Genomic DNA, 25,327 nt, shown 5'->3' with positions numbered 1-25,327 from the left:
CTTCGTCCACGTCGTTAGTTAAACCACGGATCATTAACGAAGCTAACTCCAGCTATCTCGTATTGATTTTATCAAACCTTAAAACGTAACTCCGCTACGAACGAACTCTTATTCGACACACTTACGCTGAGGTCCTCCATGTTGACGCATGTCGTGTAATTGCTCCACACCAGATCGGACTCTGGATGTCGAAACCAGGTACCGTTTGATTCGCAATATTTGTGCGCCACCCCTGCAACAAGGAAATTTATCACCATCATCGATGAATTTCCAATGGAGACATACTGGAATTGTAAATGTACAGCAAATGCACAGTGTCGCGATTACGGTTTAATTTCGTAAATAATTAATATTCACCATTATAAAGAACTCTCTGAATAATAGGAATATCGATATTTCTCTGTTCTTAATGTCAATAAAACCTGTTTTACTTCACAGGATTCAAATATTCTATTAGATTTAACGTTTAAAATGTATTATTTACACCGAATGGCAGCAGATACTATTAAAATAAATCGTACAGCTGCTTTGTAATATTCCAAATCAAAGGATTATAATGGAAACGTATCGTGAAAGTACGTACATTTATCCAAATTAAAACTGCCAATCGAGTATATAATTTAGGTCAGGATTTGCAACATAAATGAAAGTGAAAGTATTCAATGAACACCGTGGAACGCAAAAATTGTTGTTTCTAATATTAGGGCAGGCTTGAAACTTTATTCTAATATAAATTTTTATACCATTTTAATATCTTTTATCACGATCAGAGTTTTTTGTAGCTTGGAAATTGTTAACGATGTTGTCGGTTTCGTCTGACTCTGCAATAAACAGTTACAGAGTGTCTCGTAAAAAGAAACATAACGCACTACCATTAAAAGTGACAAATTTATAGCAATTAAACAGATAACTCGTTTGATAAATGTACTGTTTCAATCATTAAGGAAAAATTTAATTTTATGAATTAGTACCCTCCCATAACACGGTATTTCAAAAACACTGCAACAGGAATAAATAAAAAGGCTGGACAAATTTCATTTCTTCAGATAGAACTACGAAACAAAGATAAATTTCATTTATCGTGGACAATGCTTTAGTCTTTTTGGAATTTTATGTAAGATCGTCGACAAATAACGATAGCTAGGAGATTTCTATCGAATATTTGTACCGCGCTATAGTTTTATGAATATTAATTTATGTGCAAAAGGGTTGGAAGTGTTTTGTTTGTAAAGGAATGGATAATCAGGGACAGCGAGACAACAAGGAGTATGAAACGAGTGTCTGTGAAAGACAGACGTGATTCTAATTTGCGTTGCCAAGTATTAATTAATTATGTTCAATTAATTTTCCTCAAATAAATTCTCTTCGTTAAATCCTACAATAGAACTTCTTTTTTTGGGAATGTCGCGAGGAATAAAACCGTTTTGGCTATTTTTCGAGGCAAGTTCGGAATGTTTAAGCGCAAGATGTTCGGACCTTCGGATTCCCTTTTCGTATTGTTCAATAAGATCGAAGCAGCGCCGTGAGATAGACGGTGTCGGATGAGAAGAAGAACAGCATGTATCGTAGATCACGCGCGCTTTTGCAATAAACGTCACATCAACATTCTCCCGACACCGAACGACCAACACCGAAAATTGAAAACTTTCTCCGCGCTCGTTCGATCGGAATTTCTTAGAGCGGAGTATACGTCGTCGAACATTAACGTGCACGTGTGCGATTTACGAGATCAACGCGTTAGTTTTATTTTTCTTTCGAAACTCGAGGCTGCGTAAACTTTTCGGGCGATTCTCGCACGAACTCGAAGGAAAACATGTTCGACGGACAAATTTGTTTAAGTCGAGTAAAAATATTATTGGAAATAGGTGGTGGAATAGAAATAAAACATACAGTTCAAATACCTTTTAAACTAAACTTTGTCTTTGTTCGAAACACATGGAAGGGCACGTCCATTCAGTTCGGAAGAAAGTGTTAGAATGAAGAAAGGTCAGTCAACCGATCGGTCCTATTCATTGTCTAAATAAGCCAAGGGATAATCTCCTAATATATAATAAAAAGGATAATCTCCTTGAGGAGAAAACCACGTTCAGGAGTTTCCTGCCGAAATGGGGCAGGAAAATGGGTCCTCCTCTCCCAAGTCGATGACCAATCAATAGTCGATGGTTTTTGTAAATGAAAGAAAATGTTCTCTTTTTGAGAGAGACAAACCAACAAATATTATCTTTTAGGGAGATAAAGAATGGTCAGAAATTCACAAAAGCGTTTGACAATAAGAAAAAATATGAGCTGACTGGGATATATCAACATTTAAGTAAACAGAAAAGGTATTTTTTTTAAAATGAGCCTGCATAATTCGCGAGCATAGAAAAACTCGAGTGCATTAAACGTTTCCCCAATTATTAATGGAAAGCATGAAATTTCGTCGACTGTTGACGGGCGCATTACTAGCTCGAGATGCCATCTGCAGCGGACACAAAACGCGTAAGGCTGGCTTCGACGAAAATGCCATTGTTCGCGGGTGCTTTTGTCTCGTGGCGTATTCACCGAATAATTGTATATGCGGACGGGGCAAAAACGCGCGGAAAGTCGCGTTCGCGTGTCAACGTGACTGCGAAACTGACGCTGCATTTACACGGTCCCGCGACATATCGAGAAAGTCGCGCGAGAGACACACACGATGGCGGGAAAAAAGTCTCCGTCCATCCAGAATTCTTTCCTCGATTCGACCAAATTTTCGTAATTTGTCGTCGTATAATGTCCTGCGTCGGTTTTGCGAATTTAGTAAAATAAAAATTAAAATCTACTGGTCAAAAATAATATTTCTTCGTTCGAAGCTTCGTCTACGAAAATACCAAATCGATGGAAAATATGCAATTACTAAATATACAGCGACATCCATTCGCGAGAAATAAATTCTGTTACCGTTAAATGTAACTTTATACCATTTTTAGTATTTCGTTTGTTAAGTCTCGCAGTAATGAGGCTACGATCGTTGTAAAGTTTAATATATTAAAATTAACACGTTTTTACAGGTTGAATAAAATTTTTAAAAAGGCTTGCAATTAAATCGTGCATCAGAGGGTTAACTATATTTAAAATAATCACCTTTAGGAAATTCATTTTTCATCGTCCGTCCACGTATCTTTATATCTCCACAAGAATATTTCGTATCATTTACTATATTTATTTTAATCGCCGCTACAAGCTACTAATTTTTATCATAAAGTACAATTCTATGTAGAAGCTTTTCTCCTCGCTGCAAATAGAGGGTGTTAGCCGTTCGTAAGAAGCCGAATTCGTACATAATCCGTACGTGTACGGTCGTAGTTCGCGTTGCAACTCGAAGCGACTGACTTCTGCAAAGGACACAGTTTTCCCCCGGACCCCCCCCCCAGTGTATTTCAACTTTTCTCTCAGGTTTCGAGCAGTGGGACACGCACGTAGAAAATTGTCGATGCTCGTCACGTTCGCGACGCGGCGACTCGCGATCGCATCCGTAATGTCGCGGAAGAGCAGCTTTTTCGACGATCGCGGATAAATCCGACGTCGAACGACGGAATCGGGTTACGCGACACGAGAAGGCTTATGCATAACAAGCATACCACGCATCGGAAGTATTGATTGAGCGATTCGTATCCCGCCGGAAGACGCGTGAAATTCGAAGAAAATTTTGCTTCGAATCTTTATCGATGTTTCCGAGTTATATTGCATCGAAGTCGTTGGGAATTCAAGCTCGAACAGCCGAGAGATCCGTTTCGTTTGCTTTTGGAAGAAACTACATAACCGTTCCTACGTAGATTTATTCGTCGTAAATAGTAATTATTTTCTTAGAAATTGTTAAAAAACATTTCTAATATTATTTACTCGAAGGTTAAAATTTTTAAAAGAAGGTGCAATCTTGTGACCTTGAGAAACAGTGTTATTTTTGCTCATGCCAATTGTGTTATCTTCGTTATCAGTATGTGTCTGTTGTTTAATTTTCCAAGTTTTGTTGCGAAAAATAAGCCACTGTTTATAATTTGCATGAATGAATATGCTAATGGCGTATTAATGAACCTCTGAGACGTTGTACCCCAGATAGCTTATCTTTTGTATACAAACTCATAACGCGAAAGATTACTCGAGAATCTCTGGCATTTAAACTGTCTTTCATAAATCATTCCAATTTGCTTTGCACGGAAGACGATTACATACAACGATAGACAACAATTTACAACGCGTGTGGAAATTTTTCAAGTTTATAAAAATTAAAATAAAATTCCAATAATAACAAACATGCATACGTTTATGCAGACGTTCGAACAATATTTGTCTATCTTAATAATAACGTTATCCAGGGTTCTTTTCGTATTAAACAAAATTTTCCAACATTCTTCTCGATACCTTCTTTGGATGTTGGTACAACCTGTTGAACGAATATTAAATAAAAATGAAATACATAGATCGAGAGTTCGTGTATAGTTATAAAACATTCTGTGTATCGTCCAAGATTGCACCGGATAGTATCACGTATCACGGGTTTCTTCGACCCAGAGAATTATGCAAATTAGTTGGAATAGAACGAAGATACATAGCACGCTCTGGAGTTTTCGCAACTTCGCAGGCGCACGTTGAATTTTACGATTGAATTTAAATGAGTTGATATTCGTTTGAAAATTTCCATTGTCTCCCCGTGCCTGTAATATCGTTCTGCTTGAAAACTCGCATCGGAGCAGAGCACAGGGTTACCATTCATCAACGTCACAGTGGAAAGTGAAGAATGTAAGCAATATAAAACCCTTAGAACCGAAGCTACGTAAGGCGTTTAGAAAACGTTCCTTAAGGGCACTCGCACGAAAGTCGTTCCACGGACATTTTATTTCCAGCTGTGTTCCTTTGTGCGTTTATTTACTCGATGTTACGTCTGCACGAAACCCATCGAGGAGTTATTTGTCAAGAAAGTTTTCCAGCATTTTTAATTTTTGTTTCTCGTGATATTTTATTTAATAACATTATCATTTTAAAATTCCTCGAGGATTTAAAAAAAAATTTCATTTAAAGTTTGTTGGAAGGAAAAATTAAAATTTTTGCCCGAAACGCCAAGATATGGAAAGTAGCGTAAATGTTTTAGTCAAGATTAAAAAATAACGTGCCTTACGGTCGAACGTTCTCGAAATTTTTAATCACGCGAACGAATCCTTTTTTTTTTCGACGTCGTTGCTTGATTTTCCGCGGTTAAAAAGATTCGTTTTTCTTCTGCCGTTTGCCGAACAGAGGCTCGTTCGAACCATTAAAACCGGAGAACGTTTGTCGAAGGCAACGCGATATACCGTTCCCATTCCCGCGAACGACACAGAAAAGATATGATTGACGTATTCGGGCCAGTCGCCTAAATGTCTTCCTCTCCGGGATATCGAGAAAAAAAAGCTTACTATCCCGAGGTTCCCTTTTCTCCGTGCTATTTCTTTCGAAATTTTTAATGTAATCGAGTCGACGCCAAGACGAGCTCATCGCGTTGGGAAAAGTCAGGGGATTTTGTACGAATTGGTAAATTTCGTCTTTTTACGTCACCGGCCATTTCTATTCAATTTATAATTGAAATATTGTTCCAAGATATCTAAGCTAAAATATCTTATATGATATTTATTTTGTTGTCATGGTTTTCAGTGATCTCTGTAAAAGACAATTCAAAATTTTCACTATTTTTTTCTATAGACTTCTTCAAAAAAAATTTGTTGAAAGGACATGCTTCTTAAAAATGGAATATTACTGTTATTCGTTGATATAAAAAGAAAAGAATATCGTACACATACACATATAATCACCGGAAGAGATATATTCAACAAAATGATAAAAATTTGGAAATTCAGCGTTGCAAAGTTTAACCAAAGTTTCAGTTAACTAATGTGATAATATTATTTGTTTCGATGCTTTCTATTGATTTCTAATATTGTTAAATTATATGTAAAACGGTATAGAAGGCATAAAGTAGTATATTTTTTGAACGATTCGTTTAAGTACTGTGTCGTATGCGGTTAAGGGAATTAAGGGGAAGCGGAAACAGATTTCTCCAGGAATGAAGTTGTTCGGTGGTCAGTTACGTAAGTCCAAAATGAAGTTTCCGGGTTGCAGAGTTAGAAGCTCTTCGTGTACGACGAGAGCAAGTATCAAACGACGTATGTCTTGAAATCGATAGTGGCTTATCGAGAAATAGCTAATGCACCCGGAGGGAACAAATAAGTGGGAGTTGTTGGCGACGGACTTAAGGAACGACTAAGCATCCAACAACTGTTTCATGGTCGAATCTCGATCGTTATCAAGGTCCATTCTTTTCTACAGATACTCCTTTTGTTTCGCCCAGTTCTTGGTTTTCTATGCTACCGTACAAAATTTTTCATTCTTCTCTGCAAACGAATTACAATCTTTACAAATATACGGTGCAAAATACGAGACACGTTGGAAAATGAAATTACAGTTGATTTCATGTTATAATCGTATATACAAACATGAACTAAGATTTGATAAATAACTCGTCTCTAAAATTACCAATTAAAAATTTAACTTTCGGTGGTGATGTTAATGTTTGTTGAACGTATTTATTTGTTCGGTTTTTACGATCGGTTTTATTGCCTTTCAAATATTCATGGATTGATTCGTTTCATTTATCTCTTAAAAAAAATTTTTTACCGTAGAATAAAATGCAAATGGGAGGCAGAAATCCGTACCATTCTACATTTTTTCCCAGATTTTGGTAATTCCTTTAATCGTCGTAATATTTCATCCGGCAAACCGCGTTTAAAATTTATTAAAGAACGTACTTTGGTTTATTCAATTATGCCTGCAATGAAATAGCGAAACGAAAAACGCAATTTCGAGCGTAATAAAGCGGATACACACGCGGGTAATAAAAATAACACATTAGCGAGCTAAATCTTACGCGCGTGTTTCGTTACGAAATATGTTCAAGGGTTTTCTCGTTGTTCCAAAAAATATTGTTTTAATCAGCAAGAACGTATCATTAAATCTTTCTTTCTCCACATATTCTCTTAAATGGTACAAATTCGATTAAAAACGTTGTTTAAATACGACGAGCATTTCCACGGCAGGAAAAACGACTACTTGGTCGAGACTGAAAATGATTGGGAGGCAAGTGGCTAATTTCAAAGCTTCTTAGCTTGTTTGTCGATCAAACACATTAATGCACGTGCGTTCCCGAGGATTTCGCTGCAAATATCCAGCTTCTGGCCGATTCTCCGCCGGAACAAAATGGTTGAACCCATTCTCCCCAACTATTTTTCCATTCCAGAAACATTCGAGCTATTGGCTGAAAGAGATGTACATAATTGGTTTCAGCATTCGGCAAAGTCAAATTCCTAACTTTGTTTTGCCATTAAATTATCGATCGATTCAGTTAATCGCGTAGCATCGAATTTCAAAAATGTCATTATATTTATTAAAACGAGCTATATTAAATTTTTCATTTTATTAAAATTTTATTCGTGTTTGTGTTTGTGCTTTCATTCGATCGCAAACAAGAGCTTCTATTGTCTAGATTTATTGTTTGTTGGTAGAAAAATTTTAATTTCCGTATTCAGTCGCGAATTAATTAAACCAGCCCGACCGAGAAATTTTATTAAATTGATTTTCTATCCTCCATCGAAGAATTTCAGTATTATAGTAATCGTATTAAATCGATCGGTGGAATTTCGTAGGAAAAGTAACGGCATCAATTTCAAATAATGGCTTCTATCAGAATTTTATCAGTTCTGACGGAAGATCGAGTTTAATGCGAGAATTTAAATCAATTTCTGATTTAGAAAGTCCCCTTTAATTTCTACCGTGTCGTATCTTTTTTGCATTAATATCGAACAAATCTATACGCGATCGATGGATTTTCTTTTTTAGACCAAGTCCGATACGAAACGGTTCAATTTTTATTTTTAATTGGTCTCTCGGTCTATAAAGGTTTTTGTAAAGGCAAATAGGTTTTCCGTATTACTTTTTGCTCCATTGTCAACAGTTTACAATTTAACAAGAGGAAAATTCACCAAAGGTTGTGAAAACGAGCAAATATTAAAGGGAGAATATTTTCGTTGGCCGAGTTATAACAACGCAAAGTTAATATCATAATAATAAAGTTTCCCTCGCGAAGACCTGAAACGAGGGAAAATAATTTTTGCAATTATCAGAGTTTAAAAGAATAAGGTCCGACAACTAATTAATAAAGTACTTACGAGAAAAAAAAAGCGGAAAATGAGAGAATTGCGATAAGAGAAATGATTTTAAATTCGTTGATTTAGAAAACTAATTCCTGGTTGGACCATATTTTTGTTCGCTGATATTTTCCCCGATTGTTTTCTTTCGGTGTTTCTTACTTTGCGTGGCGCGCATTTCCATCAATGGTAAAAGCACCAGTCGTTCAGTTTTCTCTTATCCCCGCGGTAGGAAAACGACAGGGAAATGGCTAAAACAGCAATCGAAAGCGCGATTAATCAGCGAAAGTGTTGCTGGAACTGAAAACCCAGCGAACTATTCAGAGACGTATCAAGTTTCCGCTTTGGATTTGAATCGAACGATATATCCTAATTCGATAGCAACGAGTTTCAAATTAAACTTGAGACGAAAACTGAAAGTCAAAGCGTCGTTGCCACTTGGAACGGATAGGATTGGAGTTTCGAACCGATGGTTTAATCAAAGGTATAACAAGAATAATTACCGCGAGCATCTCTTTGAAAACTGATCGAATCTGCAACGTAAGAGTGTCGATTTAATTTGATAATTCCAGAAAATGTAAATTTCCTTAGACCACTGAATTTTCACAGGATCGAGCGTAAGTTTGTAACAAAGCGATTTAGTATCGTAGAAGTTGCTAATAAATTTCCACCCGTGTAACACAGAGAATATTAAATTTGTCCAAATATAATGTTGGTCGTGTTGGGAACGGAAATCTCAGGAGAGTAGAATGTAACTGTTAGTATCTAGGGAACACGTTTAAAACAGAAGTTATATAGTGTAGAGGGACAAACAATGTTCTATAATTAATTTCGTGCTTTTTAATTACATAGGTTATAGTTTAAATGTACAAACGGTAAAAGATAATTCACAATTATCGAGATAGAAGGTGTTACCGGAGCGAAATTTTGTAATTTTGTTTGTGATCGACAGAGTACTTTCGAATATTTCAAAATTAAGATTAAATTGTCTCGACGTAAGCGTTACACGTTAAGTATTTCATCCCCAGCGGCTGGGAGCTAATACCAGAAGCTCCTAAAACGAATTTCAGGTCTAGTTCACTGCTATTCGCTAATCCAGGGATGAAAAACCTGCTACTTAAAGGTAGCATGCGACCTTTTAAAACGTTCGGTGCAGCCCTTTCGCATATTTTAACAGGTACAGTCGGAGAAAGAATTAAACTTGTAGAAACAGTTGTTATTCGAATCTAATTAAAGTTATTTTCACTATCAAGTTACAAAAATTAATTCTCAAGATTCTCAAGACTCTCGAATTTTAACGAGGCTCCAAAACTAAGTTCTGTGACAAATTATGTATAATTATCGTCTCTGTCGGAAACGAGTCTGTTGGACGTTTGTTATTATTTATTATTTACACAGTAAACCTACTATTTTCATCTTTCAAATCCTTATTTTTCCATCACAACGTCATGAAACTTTGGTATTTAATTTCTGAATATTACTTTGGGGGAAAAAATCGATTTTCTGGAGTTGTTGGACCGATCTATAGTAAAACGGAGATAAGTGTGAGAGTAGTACGGATCTGTCTGCGTTTTGATTGCCTCTATCTCGCTCAAAACACAAGATGGCCAGGTTAGGTGTGGAATTTACCTTCGCTTCTTCCTATCAGCGCTTCGACGGATAGAGCACTTTCGAGATTACGTGCACGAGGTCATTTCCTCTAATCGTAAATGACGAGTTTCTTAGCCAGGTTAACGGTCGCGGCGATAAAGCGTCTATTTTATTAGCTCGATGGATAACTCCGTTAGTCAAAGATCTGTCGAGATCTAGCCGCATATCCGGTGACAAAGACACGCTCTGTCTCTGTATTAGCATCCCCACGAACTCGTTCGCCCCTCTGGATCAACCGGAGACGTTATTGCTTCTTTGGTGCTCTTCTCGGTCTATCGATCCGAGACGATCAACCATCCGATGTGCACTCGAGACAGTCTCTGTTTTTTTTATTTTACGAGAACACTGAACTTGGTGATTCGTTGCGTTTCGTCAGCCTTTTCAATTTATTAACCTATGTAGGTGTCGTTCTCTTAAAAAGTGTTTCGAAACAGTCCACATCAGGCGGTCAACGTTCAAAGACGGTACGTATAAACTTTGCGAACGTGACGAAACTTTTAACAAGGCACGTCTAGAAAAATTCGGACGAAAGACAACGTCGTGGTATACTTTTGGTAAATTGCTTAAATGACAAGCAACAATTAATCGCTGAAATAGTTTTTAAATTCGTTCGCGTTCGTCCCGAAGTTTGGGCCGAACTTCGCTAAAGCGCCAAGGGCCGTTCTGCATTTTAAAGATCCGGAATTGTCGAAGCAGAAGGTGGCGAGAATATGGCAAACGTACACACGAACTTCGAATCTCGTTACCGAGTAAGAATGTCTACTGTCTCGTGGCGGAGGCTCGACAGAATTTTATACTCGCGTGCAACGGACGCTGTTCGTGATATCGACGAGAATTTTCCCTCGAAGTTTCCTTCGTCGAAACTTACTTACACGCTTTCTTCCCTAGGAAATACCTTATTTTCCTCACATTTCCACCCGATACGACGCGACGAGACGACACGGTTCCTCGTTTTCCGTCACCTCCAGAGACGCAACCGACAGTGTCTTATGCAAATTTAAAGCCCGCGACTGTGGTTCGATACACACGGAAACAGGAACACCAAATCCCACGAAACCGAATTCACGAGTAACGTAAGATTAACGCCGAGTTCCTTTCACAATCAAACATCGCATAGTCTTCGACAGCTTAACGAGATATATTATATGTCATATTATTACAGACGACGTATAGAGTAGACAAGCAACGTTCTTCGCGAGCAAAATTAGTCAAAACTCGGAAATAATCGGTGCAATGGGACATTTATTTTCTACTTTAAATCTCCTTCAAACTGGAACAAAATGTCAAAATGGAACAGAATCGTGCATCTAAGAGGATCCTTGTAAAAATTCGATTCGATCCTTTTATATTCGATTTCGTGATGGCTTTATTGTATATTGGTCATTCGATGGTCAACAATGATCAGCTTATGATCATGGATGGTACATCAACATCTCATCTACCTCGCTGCACGTCAGCACAACAAATTCTTTATTAAATTTCCTTTCACGTGTCACCAATACAAGCATCAATTTTAGTTTCAGCTCAGATCCAGATTAATCGCAGATTCATTCGCCGAGGGACTTTTAATTTTAAGTCAATTAGTCTTAAGCTTAGTCGCGAATCTTAAAATTAACATCGAAGGTTTCTTTATTGCACATTCTTTATTGAAATCTGTCTTTTTGCCCGTAAAACGCGATTTCGCGATGGTAATGCTATCGATCATTGGTAAGCGCGATACGATATCTTGACAAATATTAAAATAATTTTTTACGAGAATACCAATCGCTGCATGTGAACTCTATACAGAGTACCTACTCGACGATGGTGTGAATTAAACAATTATAAATAAAACTTGGCATTGTTTAACATTCCAACGCAATAGTTTGAACAATTCTTAACGATATGTGGTATATGAATAATGAAAAGGCCCCATCAGTATGAGTAAATAATAATTTTTCGCGAAATAATTTGTCCACCGGACGGGTCGAGGGACTTAATGTTTGAACGTTTCGGTAAACTTATTCTTACAATAACAATCTGAGTCTCCCTTGAATTCCTTTCTTTACTTACGTGGCTTTATATGATTTATGGTATTGTGTGATTCATTAGATTGTGAGATAATAGAGCATGACATAGGAATAGATACGAGTTGATTGTTCTCAATTATTTTGCTGAAATATTTCATGTTCCAACTCTTATCGTGTCTCTTAAGGTTTTCAGGCCTTATCTAAATTTTTATGAAGCTATAAAAATGGATGGTTATATGTATACAATATCATATTTTCTTTTTTCCACGTCGATAGTTGCAAATTGATCGAATAACAAAATGTTCTATGAATTAAAAATGAACCGAGTAAGGAAAAGATTGTAAAATTGAAATATAATATCTAACGATCAATTGTTTTGATTTACTAAATGATAAATTCTGAGTACATTTCGCAGTAGAAGCGTAATCTCTGCTTTTCTCAATTCATGCAGAGTTAATAAATAGACTGAAAGTGATATTCGTGTGATACTGTAGCTTTATCGTCGAATCAAATAGCAAAGCTAATTCTATATGGATACCTAGTTTCCTTTTGCTATGATCATCTGTATCCGGAAACCGTGCGTCATTCAGATTCGACGCGTTAGAATTGTCGATTGTGCGGTATTATTCGTAAAATGCAAACTCAATCCAAACAGATTGGATTCAGTTACAATAATATCGACGAGTTCATCCGTACAAAAGAACTAATACAACTTTTAAAACCATTCCATTTTGCAATCAAGTTTGATAAATAATCCTGTTTGAATAGAAATGCACACTGATTGTCGCGCAAAGCAAATCGAAATTATACGATACGTTGTTTGCATTTATAATTGAGGAAATTGTTATTTTTGTAGCACAGTGTTAAAACGCTCTCGTCGACTATTTTTTCTCGTTTGAATCGTGGAAAAACCGCGGAAAAAGAAACTCGTTTATAAGTTCTTAAAAAGACATTTAAACTGGGCTCTGGCTCGATAATGGAACGTGATCTGTAAATTGTTTTTGTCGAGCTGATAATTTATCGTGGAAAACGTGATCATGGGGCGTTCAAATGCTTTCTCTTTTTCAATCAAATATTTTCGAAACTATTGCGATACTTTCCTTCTTTATGGATCAAATAGTAAAAAGGGGGGAAGCTAAATCAGAGAGAAGAATGGAATCCATTTCCGAAAATTTTTGAAGAATTCATATTTCAGAAAAGTTTCTTTGTTTGGATCTTATCTTCGGTTGCAGGGATTTCTTCTCTCTTTTCCTCGCTCGTAATTCTGCACATTTCGTAACATCTCGCGACTCTCCAAGTCACGAAGTTTTCTGATTAAACGGAGAACTAGCAGGATAGGCCAGCGATCACACACAGATTCCATTGGTTCGGGAAACGCACAAATTTTTCAGAGTTTCGCGTGCACACGTACGCCAATAAATCCTGGGAACGTTGCTGTTATGACAAACTTTCTTGGCCAGGACTCTGACCGCGAGTCGTTCACGTATAAGCTTTGCTTCATGCCGTGACAGCTCGTATTTCACGCTGTTCTGACCTCCTCAAAAGTACCTCCGTGAATTTTATCGCTCCCTCTGCCCTTAAAAACCAACGTACCAGATGGGACCGAGAAAACGGAACATCGAGCAAGGAGCTTGTTCAGCGAGGGTGCAATTGGTTGCACTTAACGCGTTCTTGTCGACCATTTTAACCCAGTCGTTTACGATTTTCTCTGTCTCGAGATAAAAATGTTGTTTTCTGGAAACGTGTACGTGATTTACCTGAATCTTCAAATGATCTATAATAATTACTACGTATATTTCATCCATATTTTTTTGTTTTGTAAAATTGTTTCCAGTATAGAACGTTCGGGGAAATAAAATCTCTCTTTGCTACCACTCTTGCGTGGACTATAGTACTTCCATTGATTGCAAATTTCTACTCTTATAGGTCGTTGAAACATGTCAAACATCGCCCATCGGTTTTCCAATTTCGTTTTAACTTACTTGACCTAACGCCACTAGATGATAAAGCGTCCAATATAACCCTAACTTCGTGACAGGAATACAATATTAGATTTTCTTCATCGTTTTAATCGTTAAAGCAAGTTTGCTCGTTTATTGCAATTTATTACAATTTATTTACATTTTGATTCGTGGAAATATTTTTTGCTAAATTTTTGTATCAAGAAATCTACAAAAGCCTCTCGTTTGTACACGAAGAATGTTTAATTTGGACGTTTCGTTGAAATTAGAATTTGCCGGCGCAATAACGGAAAACAGTAAAGTTACGCGGGATCGTGCGTTGAATTTGTTCGAGTCGAGGAAACCTCTCCTGGAAGTTCATACTCGAACGAAGTTCTAATATAAAATATTATAAAATAAATCTTGACTTCGTCTCGATAAATACATGAATGACTCGCAATTTCGCTCATTAAATGTCAATGAATTCTTCTTAGACACGTAGCAAAATTATATATTCAGACACGTGCTGTACGACAGGTTTCAGACGACAGTCTCAGAATGTATAATTTAACTACGTGACAAGAGAAACTCCTTGTGCCATAATAAATCGAATTATAGGTGTTATCCACGTTTTCACGAAGATCTAGTCAACCTCCATTCCATTCCAATAATTATTATACTTTTTAAATAAAGTTCCATGGTGCAATACAATTCAGAAATTAATGTTTCTCGTCGACAGACAATCAACACTAATTTTAGTTCCAGACTGACGAGAAACTATTTCTCGAAAATTGCACGGGTAAATTTGAAAAAAGGTTGCAAACATACAAAGTACGATAACCGAATTTATCTTTTGAAAATACAGAGAAACGTGGAACGCAGAAATTTTTATTTTTATTATTGGACAAAAAATGTTAATAACTCGAGTGCATTTTTATCTTGAAATTTTACGGCGTGGTTTCCCACGTGGTTCGAAACTCGTAAACAACGCACGACGGATGTTTACGAAACTGATTTACAATACGGATTCCATCGTTATCAGTTTCACCATTTAGTTCAAATGCGGGGTTCGAGAACTTGTATAAAATTTGCGATCGATTACGTTCGAACACGCGAACCGTAATCGTGTTCTAGAAATCGCGATGCTAGCGCGGATTGCCACGATCATTTTGCTAAAAGTAAACGAAACGTGCTTGTTGACCAAAACGTGTCGACCAGAATTATACTATTTTGAACAAATACCGCGTGATATCATACTGTTCGCAACGATGCGAAGCTGCCCCTTCGAACGAGCGGAAGCGAGATCCCGTACCTTCCGGTTGCCAGAGGAACCGGCAACGATTTAAAAGAGAACTACGAGGAGAGACTTTGTAGAGACTAGACGTTCTAACCAAAGCTTTGCAAATAAAGTTCCTCGTTCAACAGTTCACAGTTTGAATGTTTTAATCAGTTATCGCGTTAACGTGCTAAACGAGTTCCAGCAATATTTTAATATATTTTTCTCGCATGATATTTCTACTGTAATCTTATTCGATGTTAATTTACGTGCAAATGGATTGAATGTTTGTTCCTCAACTTCGTTAGAAAATGAGCAGTGAAAAAACAGACTGTGACTGCTGTGTACCAAGAATTTGTATCCAGGTGTGTTCCAAACATAATTTCCAAACGACGACAGTTATTAGACGATAATAAATCTGACCACGTGTAGCGTATTCGTTATTTTAAAAAGATTCCTCTTTCCACTTTCGACTTTCCAAGTCCCGTGTTATCAAACTAACACTAGTTAACTATGTTTTCGCGTTCGAGCAAGTAAAAATTAAACACTTGTCGAGACGACGCGTGCCTCTTCTCGTTTCGATCGAGAAGACACGATGGCTGGAGCACTTCTGGGGTAACTCTTTGACGTCGCGTCGTTCCCACGGACGAAACGCGGAAAGCAATTTGCAACGATGCTTGTAAAGATCAAATATTTGCCGATCGCTCAATCGTTCCCTCGGTCGTTCGATCCCGGTACGCGTGAGATACGATCAATAAGCAGATGCGTTGAATTTTTTACGAGCGCACGGTTTCATTGGTCGTATTTTACGACAACGACCGGAGTCACCGAGGAGTTTAAATTCCAATTCAGAATAAATTAATGCTACAAGGGACAATTTATTCGAGGAGTGCTTAATAAAGGAACGAATTGAGCTTCTCGAACGCTTTTAAACAACGGGTCTGATTCGTTCCAACGTCTGTTCAGCTCGAAGCACCGAACATGTTCGATGCATCGATTTGAAACTTGAACTTTACATATTCCGTATAAATATGGTTATCGTTTGAACCAGGAGAAACGAGAAAATTGTAAATAAAAATAATTACAACGAGTCGGAGAAGATATTCGATCTCTTCGTCGGAATCTCGTTACTTTTCCAAGCTGCAAAGGAGATATTTAGAGCGTAGAGTGTGAGGTGAATTTATTTTACGCGTGCATCGAGGTGCATATAGGTAAATCGGTCTATTGGTTTCTGAGATATCGCGGCAGCCAGCTTGAAAAATATCGTTTCGAGAGAAACGGCTTTAAAGTTTGGCGCACGGCACGCGAGATAATATACGTATATGTATGGTTTCGCTTAAAAATATTGAAACGGCGCCAATTTTTCGAATTTTAACATAATCCATACCGGAACAAGTGCGTTATTACGATCGCCGCGCGTTTCAATAACTGTCACCGGCGAGAGTGAACGTGCCGGACTGTAATCCGAGAGACTCGAGGATTTGAAAATCCTCGGGATTTCTTCGTGCGTTACTAACATCCTAAAACTGTAATATCATTCGTCGTGAAAAAGAATAGACGTTTCGTTCGAGCTCGAAGGTGAAAATACTTCTCGTTTCACTCACGAACCATAAATACGCAGACCTCACGAAAGTATTTAAACGACGACATGTTCCTAATTGAAATTTACACAAATTGTACGGTATACTGAATATTTTGAAATTGTCGTATACAGGGTGTTCGACCAACCCACGTAAAAATTTTAATGGGAGATTCTAGAGGCCAAAATAAGACGAAAATCAAGTATACTAATTTGTTGATGGAGGCTTCGTTAAAAAGTTATTAACATTTAAAGTTCCGCTCGTATTGAATTTTTTTCTAGAAAGTGGGTAGGATTTCGGGGGTAGGTATATTCACCAAAAATTATTGTAATTGTCCCCTGCATCTGAAAATAATTTTTCCAGAACGATTTGAAATTTTTTTTTTCACCGAAAAATTTCTTCGCCTTCTACGACAATTTAAAAATATTTACTATACTGCACGGTTTGTTTAAATTTTAATTAGGAATATGTCATCACTTACGAATGCAGCGACGACTTGCGTCGTGGAAGAATATCCAAGGGAACGATTAAATTACGCGGACAATTTCTCGCTCCGATCCGACTAATTTTCAGAGCCAATCGAACGAGAAAGAATAAAAATCGGGGAACGGTATAAATCTGCCAGTCACGTGTGTAAGTCACTTCCGTCCCGCAAAAAGCTTATACACAGGAACCCGATCGTTCGTTTTCGCATCTATTGCGCGGAGGCAAGAAACTTCTTCCCGGGTTTCGATCGCTCGACGTTTAAAAACAGTATTTAATACAATCAGTGGGACCGCTTCTGAAAGTTCAAAGTGTTCCTCCCGCAAGAAATTTCTTACGGTTGCTACAGATCAAACTTAAAGTTTCAAATTTAATTCGAAACGATGCGAAAGAGGGAATAGATTGACGCAAAAAAATAATAATTCAATTTCCCTCGGATGGTTCTACGTATCTGCATAGTGAAAAGTTTAATAGATCCGTGAAGTTGTTTAAATTTTTAACGAGAAATTGCAAAGAAGTACAAGAGCACTTCATCGTTTGAAAATAATTGAATAAAGAATTTCAATTAATCTACTCGAGAAATAAGCGGACCGCCCTCCAAACGAAGGTCAAAGGATGAAAATTGATCCAGCGTTTACAGTCCGCCTAATTATAATTAAAAAAAAATATAAGTGAAATTTTTTAAATCATTAAATTCATTACAAATCAATCAAAATTAGTTTTTAGATTTTGCATGGACCGAACGTTTAGAATTTCGTTGATATCGTAACATTTGCCTTATTTTCCACCAAGTTCAATATTTTCGTAAGGTTTGAATCGAATCCCGTCGATAAGGCGTTAATTCGTCGACCTATTATCTACGTAATTTTGTATACAATAACTCAGTTTGGATAAATCGCGATAAAAATTAATTGCGTCGTAGAACGGCTATCTGTACTGGAATAATTACTGTCGTAACGAAACTGATAGAGAAAAGGATTTCGCGTATACACGGCATCGGAACATCTATCCCTTTCGGAGTTTAAACTCGAATAACCGTAGTGGAATCGCTCGATTAAGATCTTTACGCAAAGAGATCGCAAGAACAGTTTTTCAGACACGTACAAAGAGTTCCTATCCATTTCTGAGACGGCGGACTATGTCTCACCGAGGGATTGTATCAGGATTGCCTGCTCTCTCATTCGTTCTCATTCATTCGATTCACTATTATTCCTAGCTTAATGGAAGTTCCTTTACAGCGGTTCGTTTCAAAAGAAAACTAGGATCAGATATCGTTATCTGTCTTGTACACGCCCCTTCTCGTTCCATTCGTTCCCATTGTTGCGACATTTAACCCTTATACGAGCACGCGGAGTTCCATTATTTCCTTGGTAATCCATTGGCTTAATTTAATAAATACTTGTCACTTAAGGTAACCCTGTATCACCCCCCATTCCGTGATTACACCGTTTACCAAGTTATTTCGAATTATCTGAAATTAAATGATTTGTTTACATATCTGATGTATCGTATTCTGCGTGAAAAATTTAAATATTATACGCTTGTACAAGTTCCCCATAGCTTATGACTAGACTGCGGATGTTTATGCATTTATGGGAAATTTTAATTTTCAAAAAACTACAGAATTTACTTAATATGCAAGAATATAAGAAATACTTAAAGTAAGGTACGAATTATTACTCTACAAAGCTCCAATTTCATTAATTCCATTAATAAAAATATGAATTTGCACGAAGATCCGTATTCTACTTATGACATACTAATTCGTCCCTGCAGAAAAAGGGTTTGTTATCGAGTTTTCCGGTTCGAGCGTTGCACGGTGTATCTCGATAATCTAAAACCTTCGTTCTGGCATTTTACAACTTGTAACGCCGTGAAATGTCAACCGGCGACAGAAAAGAAAAATAAATTCCAGCCGTGGAAATCGCGCGAGGCTATCTTCCCCTATTCTCTTTCAGCGGGAGAAAAAGTCACGGGCAAGAATATCGGAAAATATAAGAGAAAATAACAAGAACACGAGAGAGTATTTGCGACTTGCTGGTCACGAAGGATGAGAAAAAGCAACCGACGCGACGCGACGAAGCGTTAAAGTCGGAGATCTCGATGGAATTTAAAGCGAAAAGATTGGATAATCCGAAAGAATTTCGCCAAAGTTTCATAGTTAGCCCCAAAAAAATTCTTGAAAATTGCCTTCATTTTCATCCGTCACAGTGGCTTCCTCCCTTAATCCTCTGCACTTCTACGTCGAATGTTTTCAAGTCCAAACCAAAGAGATGTACACTTGAAAATTACAAAATACAATAATTTTTAATCAACGTAAATTTTTTACTTTGATAATACTATGCAACAAAATAAAAAAGCTGGCATCTCATAAAATTTTATTGCACAATATTTTCCATATCCATTTAAAACTCTCACAATGGGATTTACGCCACTTTCGAAATAAACTTTTTCATCACTTCATTAACCAGCAAATTTTCGTGTTACAAAATCTTAACGATTTAAAATATACTAGTAACAAGTTGCTTAAAAATGAAAAGATCATGTAAAAATGTAACTATTAAGGTAGCTAACTCGAGTTTTTTGGAAAATGGACTTACGCCACATTCAAAATAAACGGCTCATATATTTAACGCAATATCTCGAGAACTATCGAACGTAGGAAAAAGTTTTCAAGTACTATCATTAACGTTTTAATATTATCTCGTTCCCTGTTGGTTCTTATACCCTCTCGCTGTTTCTCATCGTTGTCCCCAGCGTGTTCAGGCTCCAGCGTAGCGAAGATGGATAACAACCGTCAATTCTTGGAACATTTACTTCCCCCGCTAACCGTATTTACGTTTCCCGAGGCTTAAAAAAACTTCCGAATCCCCGGAGGATCGAATAAAAGATCAAATATTATTCGAACCACGAAAGATTGTCCAAACCAGAAAATATCGCCTACGAAGTAGAGTCAGTTTTATGGCCCTCGACTTCTTATCGCGACGCGTCGCGTCGTTTCGCTTGTATTTCCGTTGGATTTCACAAACATGCATTTACTTTACGCTTGTATGTAAATAATCGAGAAAACTTTTGGGTTTCTATATTATTTCTAGCGTTCCTTTCGTTAGTTCGTTAGCTGAAATTGATACCAGAGAATAAGAATAAGAATCTTCGACGTCGAATACGTTGCCGGGTAATTTTTCTGCTGAATTTCCGCGGACGAGCACGGAAGGAAACTAAATATGGGACACCCAGCACCGTAAATTATTTTCTGCACAAAAGAAGGAAAACCGGACGGTCAATTCGTTGACGAATGGAACGGAAATGGATAGCTCGCGCGTATCGATTTTGCCGGAAGTCGCGCAACGCGTTCGCTTTCTTCATATTTTCCATTCGATTTTCGACGCAAAAAAAATTCTGCATACGTGATAACGCTTCTTAACTGCAAATCGATTTAATTAAATAAAGAACAACATGGTAGAAAATAAAATAAGGGAAAATGCTGTACGATTAGTGGATTACGAGTCGAACGATCTTTGTAAAGATTAATAATAATTAGTGGAAATTAAACGGTAGTATGAAAGGGTAACCAGTGTGATCGATTTAATCGTTTAATTAGTTAGAAGAAACTCTAGCAACGTGCAATTTCCTGCTCGCGCTGACGCCCTTAGGAGCGTTTTACTCGAATACTTGAAGCAACAACGTCGAGGTATTACGATGATTTTCAATTAGGGGTACGCGGGAACAACGGCATAATGAACGATAATTACGAGAAAAATAAATTAACGATACGAGCTGAATTTGTAACATCCTTACAATATTTCTAGAAAGTTTTCTAGTAATGTATTAGATATATCGATCGAAGCAGAAACGATTATTTTTAAAGTTTGTCTTTTGCAACACTGGATCTTGGAAACCACCGGAAAATAATGAAATTAATTTGAAATTGTATTCCGTATCGTGTTGTTCTAAAATTGTGACGGATTTATTAAGCGATACGTAACAATGTTTGTATATTTCTGCGTTTAAAGTTCAATCGTGACATAGCAAACCAGAAATTGATTACGCTTATTATTACGATTATTAAAACAAACTGACTTGAAACAATATTTTGTTATTATTTCTATCAGTACGTGCCTGAACTAATAATTTATAACACTACATGTTTAGTACAAAATAACACAAGATTACATCAAAAACATTATGTTTACGCGGGGCAGATTATCTTATTTTTTCCCCCAAGTAAATATCAAATGTTCTTTCGTTTGTTAGAACATTCGTATCGTCGCGTCGAGGTGTACACTCATTGCACGATTAAAAAGTTTTGGGAACGTATGATTCATTCTGTAGAATTTATTGTCATAATTCGGAGATCTAGAGCCGCTTCGAGTGAGGTTGTATTTCAGAAATACTGATTACCCGGGCAATTTTGCTTATATTCCGTAATCCCAGGACGGTGTGTACTTGTTAAATATATCGTCAGCTTCGGCGAGAAACAGTGTACAGGTGTGGCGTAAAATGATCCGTGAATGGTAGATAGAAGGAACGGTCTACAGGCGTGGCTTTAGAGCTTAAGCTTTGATACTCATCAGCGAATCGTATGGTTGTTAATTTTCACGAAATTCCCGGAACCATTTATTTCACCAGTGACACCGGTTATTTCAATAGGTACACAATATACGGGGCGTGAAACTTCAAAACACACCATTTTATAATGTTTTTAAAATATTGCAATCTCTTTTATTTCGTCATTATTTACGTTGATTTAAATTCTCCGGAAATTTAGTTTGAAAATCGAAATTACTTTCAAAATTCGCCGAGTGAAAACTTGCCATTTTTTATTCGATGCGACGCTGCAATTATCCGTTATTATCCGCGTTTAAAAAATTTTATACAGTAATAACGGGACCAGGCAGTTAGATCGAGTCTTTTTGTAAGGGCTTATTAAACAAAAAACAGTTAGGTATAAATAATTGATTTTAAAATGTATACGAATGCAAATTTTTCTGTTCCGACTTAACCGAGCCATAATTTCCTCGTTTCAATACATATTCTCACGGTTTACGAATTCGTTTCGATCGGTGATGATCTGCATTCTGTTAGCAATCAGCGACCAGTGAGTTAGTAGAAACGAATTTTTGAAATTTCCACCTGCTTATACATATCGCGCTGTAACTCGCGAAACTTTTTCCCCAGTAGCCGCCAGACCGTGCATCGATTTGAACGCGACGATCAACCACGTTCAAATTGGTTTTTATGATCTTCCACTCGAATAAATCGTAAATTCATTCCCTCGAAACGACGATGATCGACTGAATTTAAAAAACCGAGGATTCGATTTATCGATCGCCCGTAACAATTACCAGTTCGACTGCCCTTTGGGTACCATTTGCATATTGCACTCGTGTTTTAAATTGAATTATGTATTTTTATTGTATGCAAATCGATTCTTCTCGCCGTTCCGCGTACGATCAATAAAATGTTACGAGATATTTTATAGAAAGTATCCCACATTTTTTCGTTCGTACTCCTGCAAGTAAAAATAAAACTAAAATATCGCGTAACAAAGAGACCGTAAAGGTTCAAATGGATTCGCATAATTAATTATATTCACAAAGTATTCGTGTTTTTGCATAAAAATTCTGGAAGAAAACGGTGTAACGTTAGTTAAAGTTTAACAAGTTTACGAGCAATCTCGATCGAGTCGTCCAACTTCAATTTAAATGTAATTTTCTAAAGAGCCACGTCATTTGCGTGACATCGGATGTTTTTCTATCAAAAGGAGTGACGCGAAGTAAGTGATGAGGATTTTAAATAATCCAGTCACAGTGATCCCGTGATAAATCGATCCACGTCTTTCCAGCTTCCGTCAGATTTTTATTTTCGAACGAAATCCGATTAAATGTACATTAAAAATATTCTAGAATTTTTCCTTTTCTAAGGGAGCGTCAGATACTCGAAAAATCTATTTAAAATTATTTAATACTGTTTTATATAGTTGGTATAAGATGCAGTTGAAGATTTGCTCGAGTGAAACTTTAATCGTACGGTATTGGAATAGAGATTTCGGAAATTCCATCGACCCAAATACTAACGCGAACACTCAGAATATGGTAGAACGTGCGTAGCACGATGATGCTCCAAGTTTCAGAATTCTGAATATAGAGGGTGAGTCATGCAAATGGAACGGGTTATATCTAAATTTCGGCAAGAGATAAAGAAAAACGTAACTGCATGGAGAAACGTTGAATGAAACGAACGTTGATTCTCTTACGGCTTTTTTCTACTTATTTATTTATTTATTCACGGGATTAAATTAGACCCATTAGCAAAGAAAGAGATGCAAGTGTAGAAGATGGTTACATAACAAAGACGAACAGGAAAAGAAAATTGAATGTTATCAAGTACGAGACTGTCTGTGAATAATTACAAGGAGATACCAAGTAAAGAACATTTAAACGATAGAATCGAATATAAGGGTTATAGTTACATTCTTCGATACTAATTCTCTTTTCTTAAACATACTTTAATTTTAAATTCTTGTCGGTCGATTATTGTTACGTCAAACTTTGTAACTTTTTCGTTTCCGTATTGTGCAGTCCACGATGAAAAGAAAATTTCGCTAGGTTTCATCGTACTTTCAGTTGCATAACGTTGCAATAGAAATGTAATTTTGTACTCGTATCTAACTTTAAGGGGGTATTGATGTCTAGATTGTCATTGTTTCTGACTTTTTCTTTTAATAATAGGTAGGCTGTTTTCTATTGAGATTTTGCAGATTTTCATAAAAAAATATTAAAAATTCTACGAGTTATACTATTATACTTTTTCTTTAAATTTGTTTTGTTAAACTGACTTCCATGATATTTCAAGATCTAGCAGACCGATTGGCTTCAAATTTTACACACGCCTTTATCGTTGAAATTAGAGATTTTAAAAAATATTTAGTTAAAAAATAGAAATTCGAAACCTGAAGCGTCGTCGTTCCTTTATTTATCGAGATTTCGACTCCATCCTAGTTTCTGCTATAACTACACCCTTCCTAATTAATAATAAATAAATAAATAAAGTATACTTTAACCTGACTGGAATCGTGTTAGTCAGTGGAGCACATTCTTCAAAACCGCCATTAAACAAGAAGTAGTATAACTCGTACAATTTTTAATATTTTTCGATGAAAAAAATACTGTACATGCTTATAAGATGATTAAATATATCTGCAAAATTTCAGTAGAGAATAGCCTACCTACCATTAAAAAAAAAAATCATAAAGGCCGAAAAAATGAGAGTCCGGACAGCAATAGCCTCTTAAGGACGTGGTCGGGATATTACTCAACAGAGATTGTTTATCATTACTTTTTATTCGAACGGTACGCAATAGAGAGAGCTTTTTCGGTGCTACAGAAAAAAGTAAATGTACTCCTCGAACGAAAGGGATATCGCGCAACAAGTAGTTCGCCTCGACGTTTCAACCAAGTAAAACTTGTTGATTACGAACGAATCAAGTAGCAAACTATGGAAACCACGAGGGTGCAAAGAAAAGCAAATCGAAAGTCGAGGATCAAAGTTGTTCGTTCGAAGCCAAGCTATTTAGATAAAGATCAAATTTTAGTATTTATTGGTCAGGGAAAATTTTCCTTATGCTGTATGATAAAAAGAAACGCGCGATAAAAAAATGTTTTCCTTCGATCGACTGGAATTTGAACTCCCGCGCAAAAAAGGCAGCGATCTCGAAACAACAGCTTCAACCAGTTACGCAACGAGTTCGTTTGAAAAATTTGTTTACATTAGTAAAAATTCAGAGCTCCATGAAACGTTGAAAATTAGTAAACTAGTCCAGTTATTAGACAATATGCAATGGAACGTTTTTAATATTTCGCGAATCTTCATTTTCCTTGACAATAACGATGGAATTAAGAAAAGTCTATAAATAATTCATGAGTAAAATATGAAATACATTGACCGTGAAAATTATCTGAAGTATTTTATCGTAAATAATAACGTCCGTAAAAGTTCTTTTTCAGAGTATAATTGACATTTCAACTGGAAAGTCACCGTTTTGTCAAAACAAGTAGGCATAAAACCGTGGTATTCGGGAGATCAAGATTTGTTTTTTATTTTTAAATTAAGAAAATTGACTATTTCAGGAGTAGGGTGTGCAAACAGAATATTGTATCAAATTCGTTGACGTCTAGACAATCAAGGATTTGTTTAA

At 36.7% G+C, this 25,327-nt stretch overlaps 1 protein-coding gene across 7 annotated transcripts in view; it reads right to left on the bottom strand.

Annotated features, from left to right (window-relative positions):
• LOC122404548 (calcitonin receptor-like) overlaps positions 1 to 25,327 on the bottom strand; it is a 160,254-nt gene that overhangs the window by 18,630 nt on the left and 116,297 nt on the right. For all 7 annotated transcript variants that reach the window (XM_043408596.1, XM_043408594.1, XM_043408597.1 and 4 more), the window contains one exon: positions 126 to 232. In XM_043408596.1, coding sequence (XP_043264531.1) covers positions 126 to 232 — 107 coding nt within the window. The remainder of the gene's footprint in view (positions 1 to 125; positions 233 to 25,327) is intronic.

This window comes from Colletes gigas, unplaced genomic scaffold (genome assembly GCF_013123115.1).
Source record: "Colletes gigas isolate AHSC1104 unplaced genomic scaffold, ASM1312311v1 Colletes_gigas_Sc00003, whole genome shotgun sequence".
NCBI lineage: Eukaryota > Metazoa > Arthropoda > Insecta > Hymenoptera > Colletidae > Colletes > Colletes gigas.
Note: the sequence above shows the minus strand (reverse complement) of the source record. Positions and strands in the feature narration are given on the sequence as shown.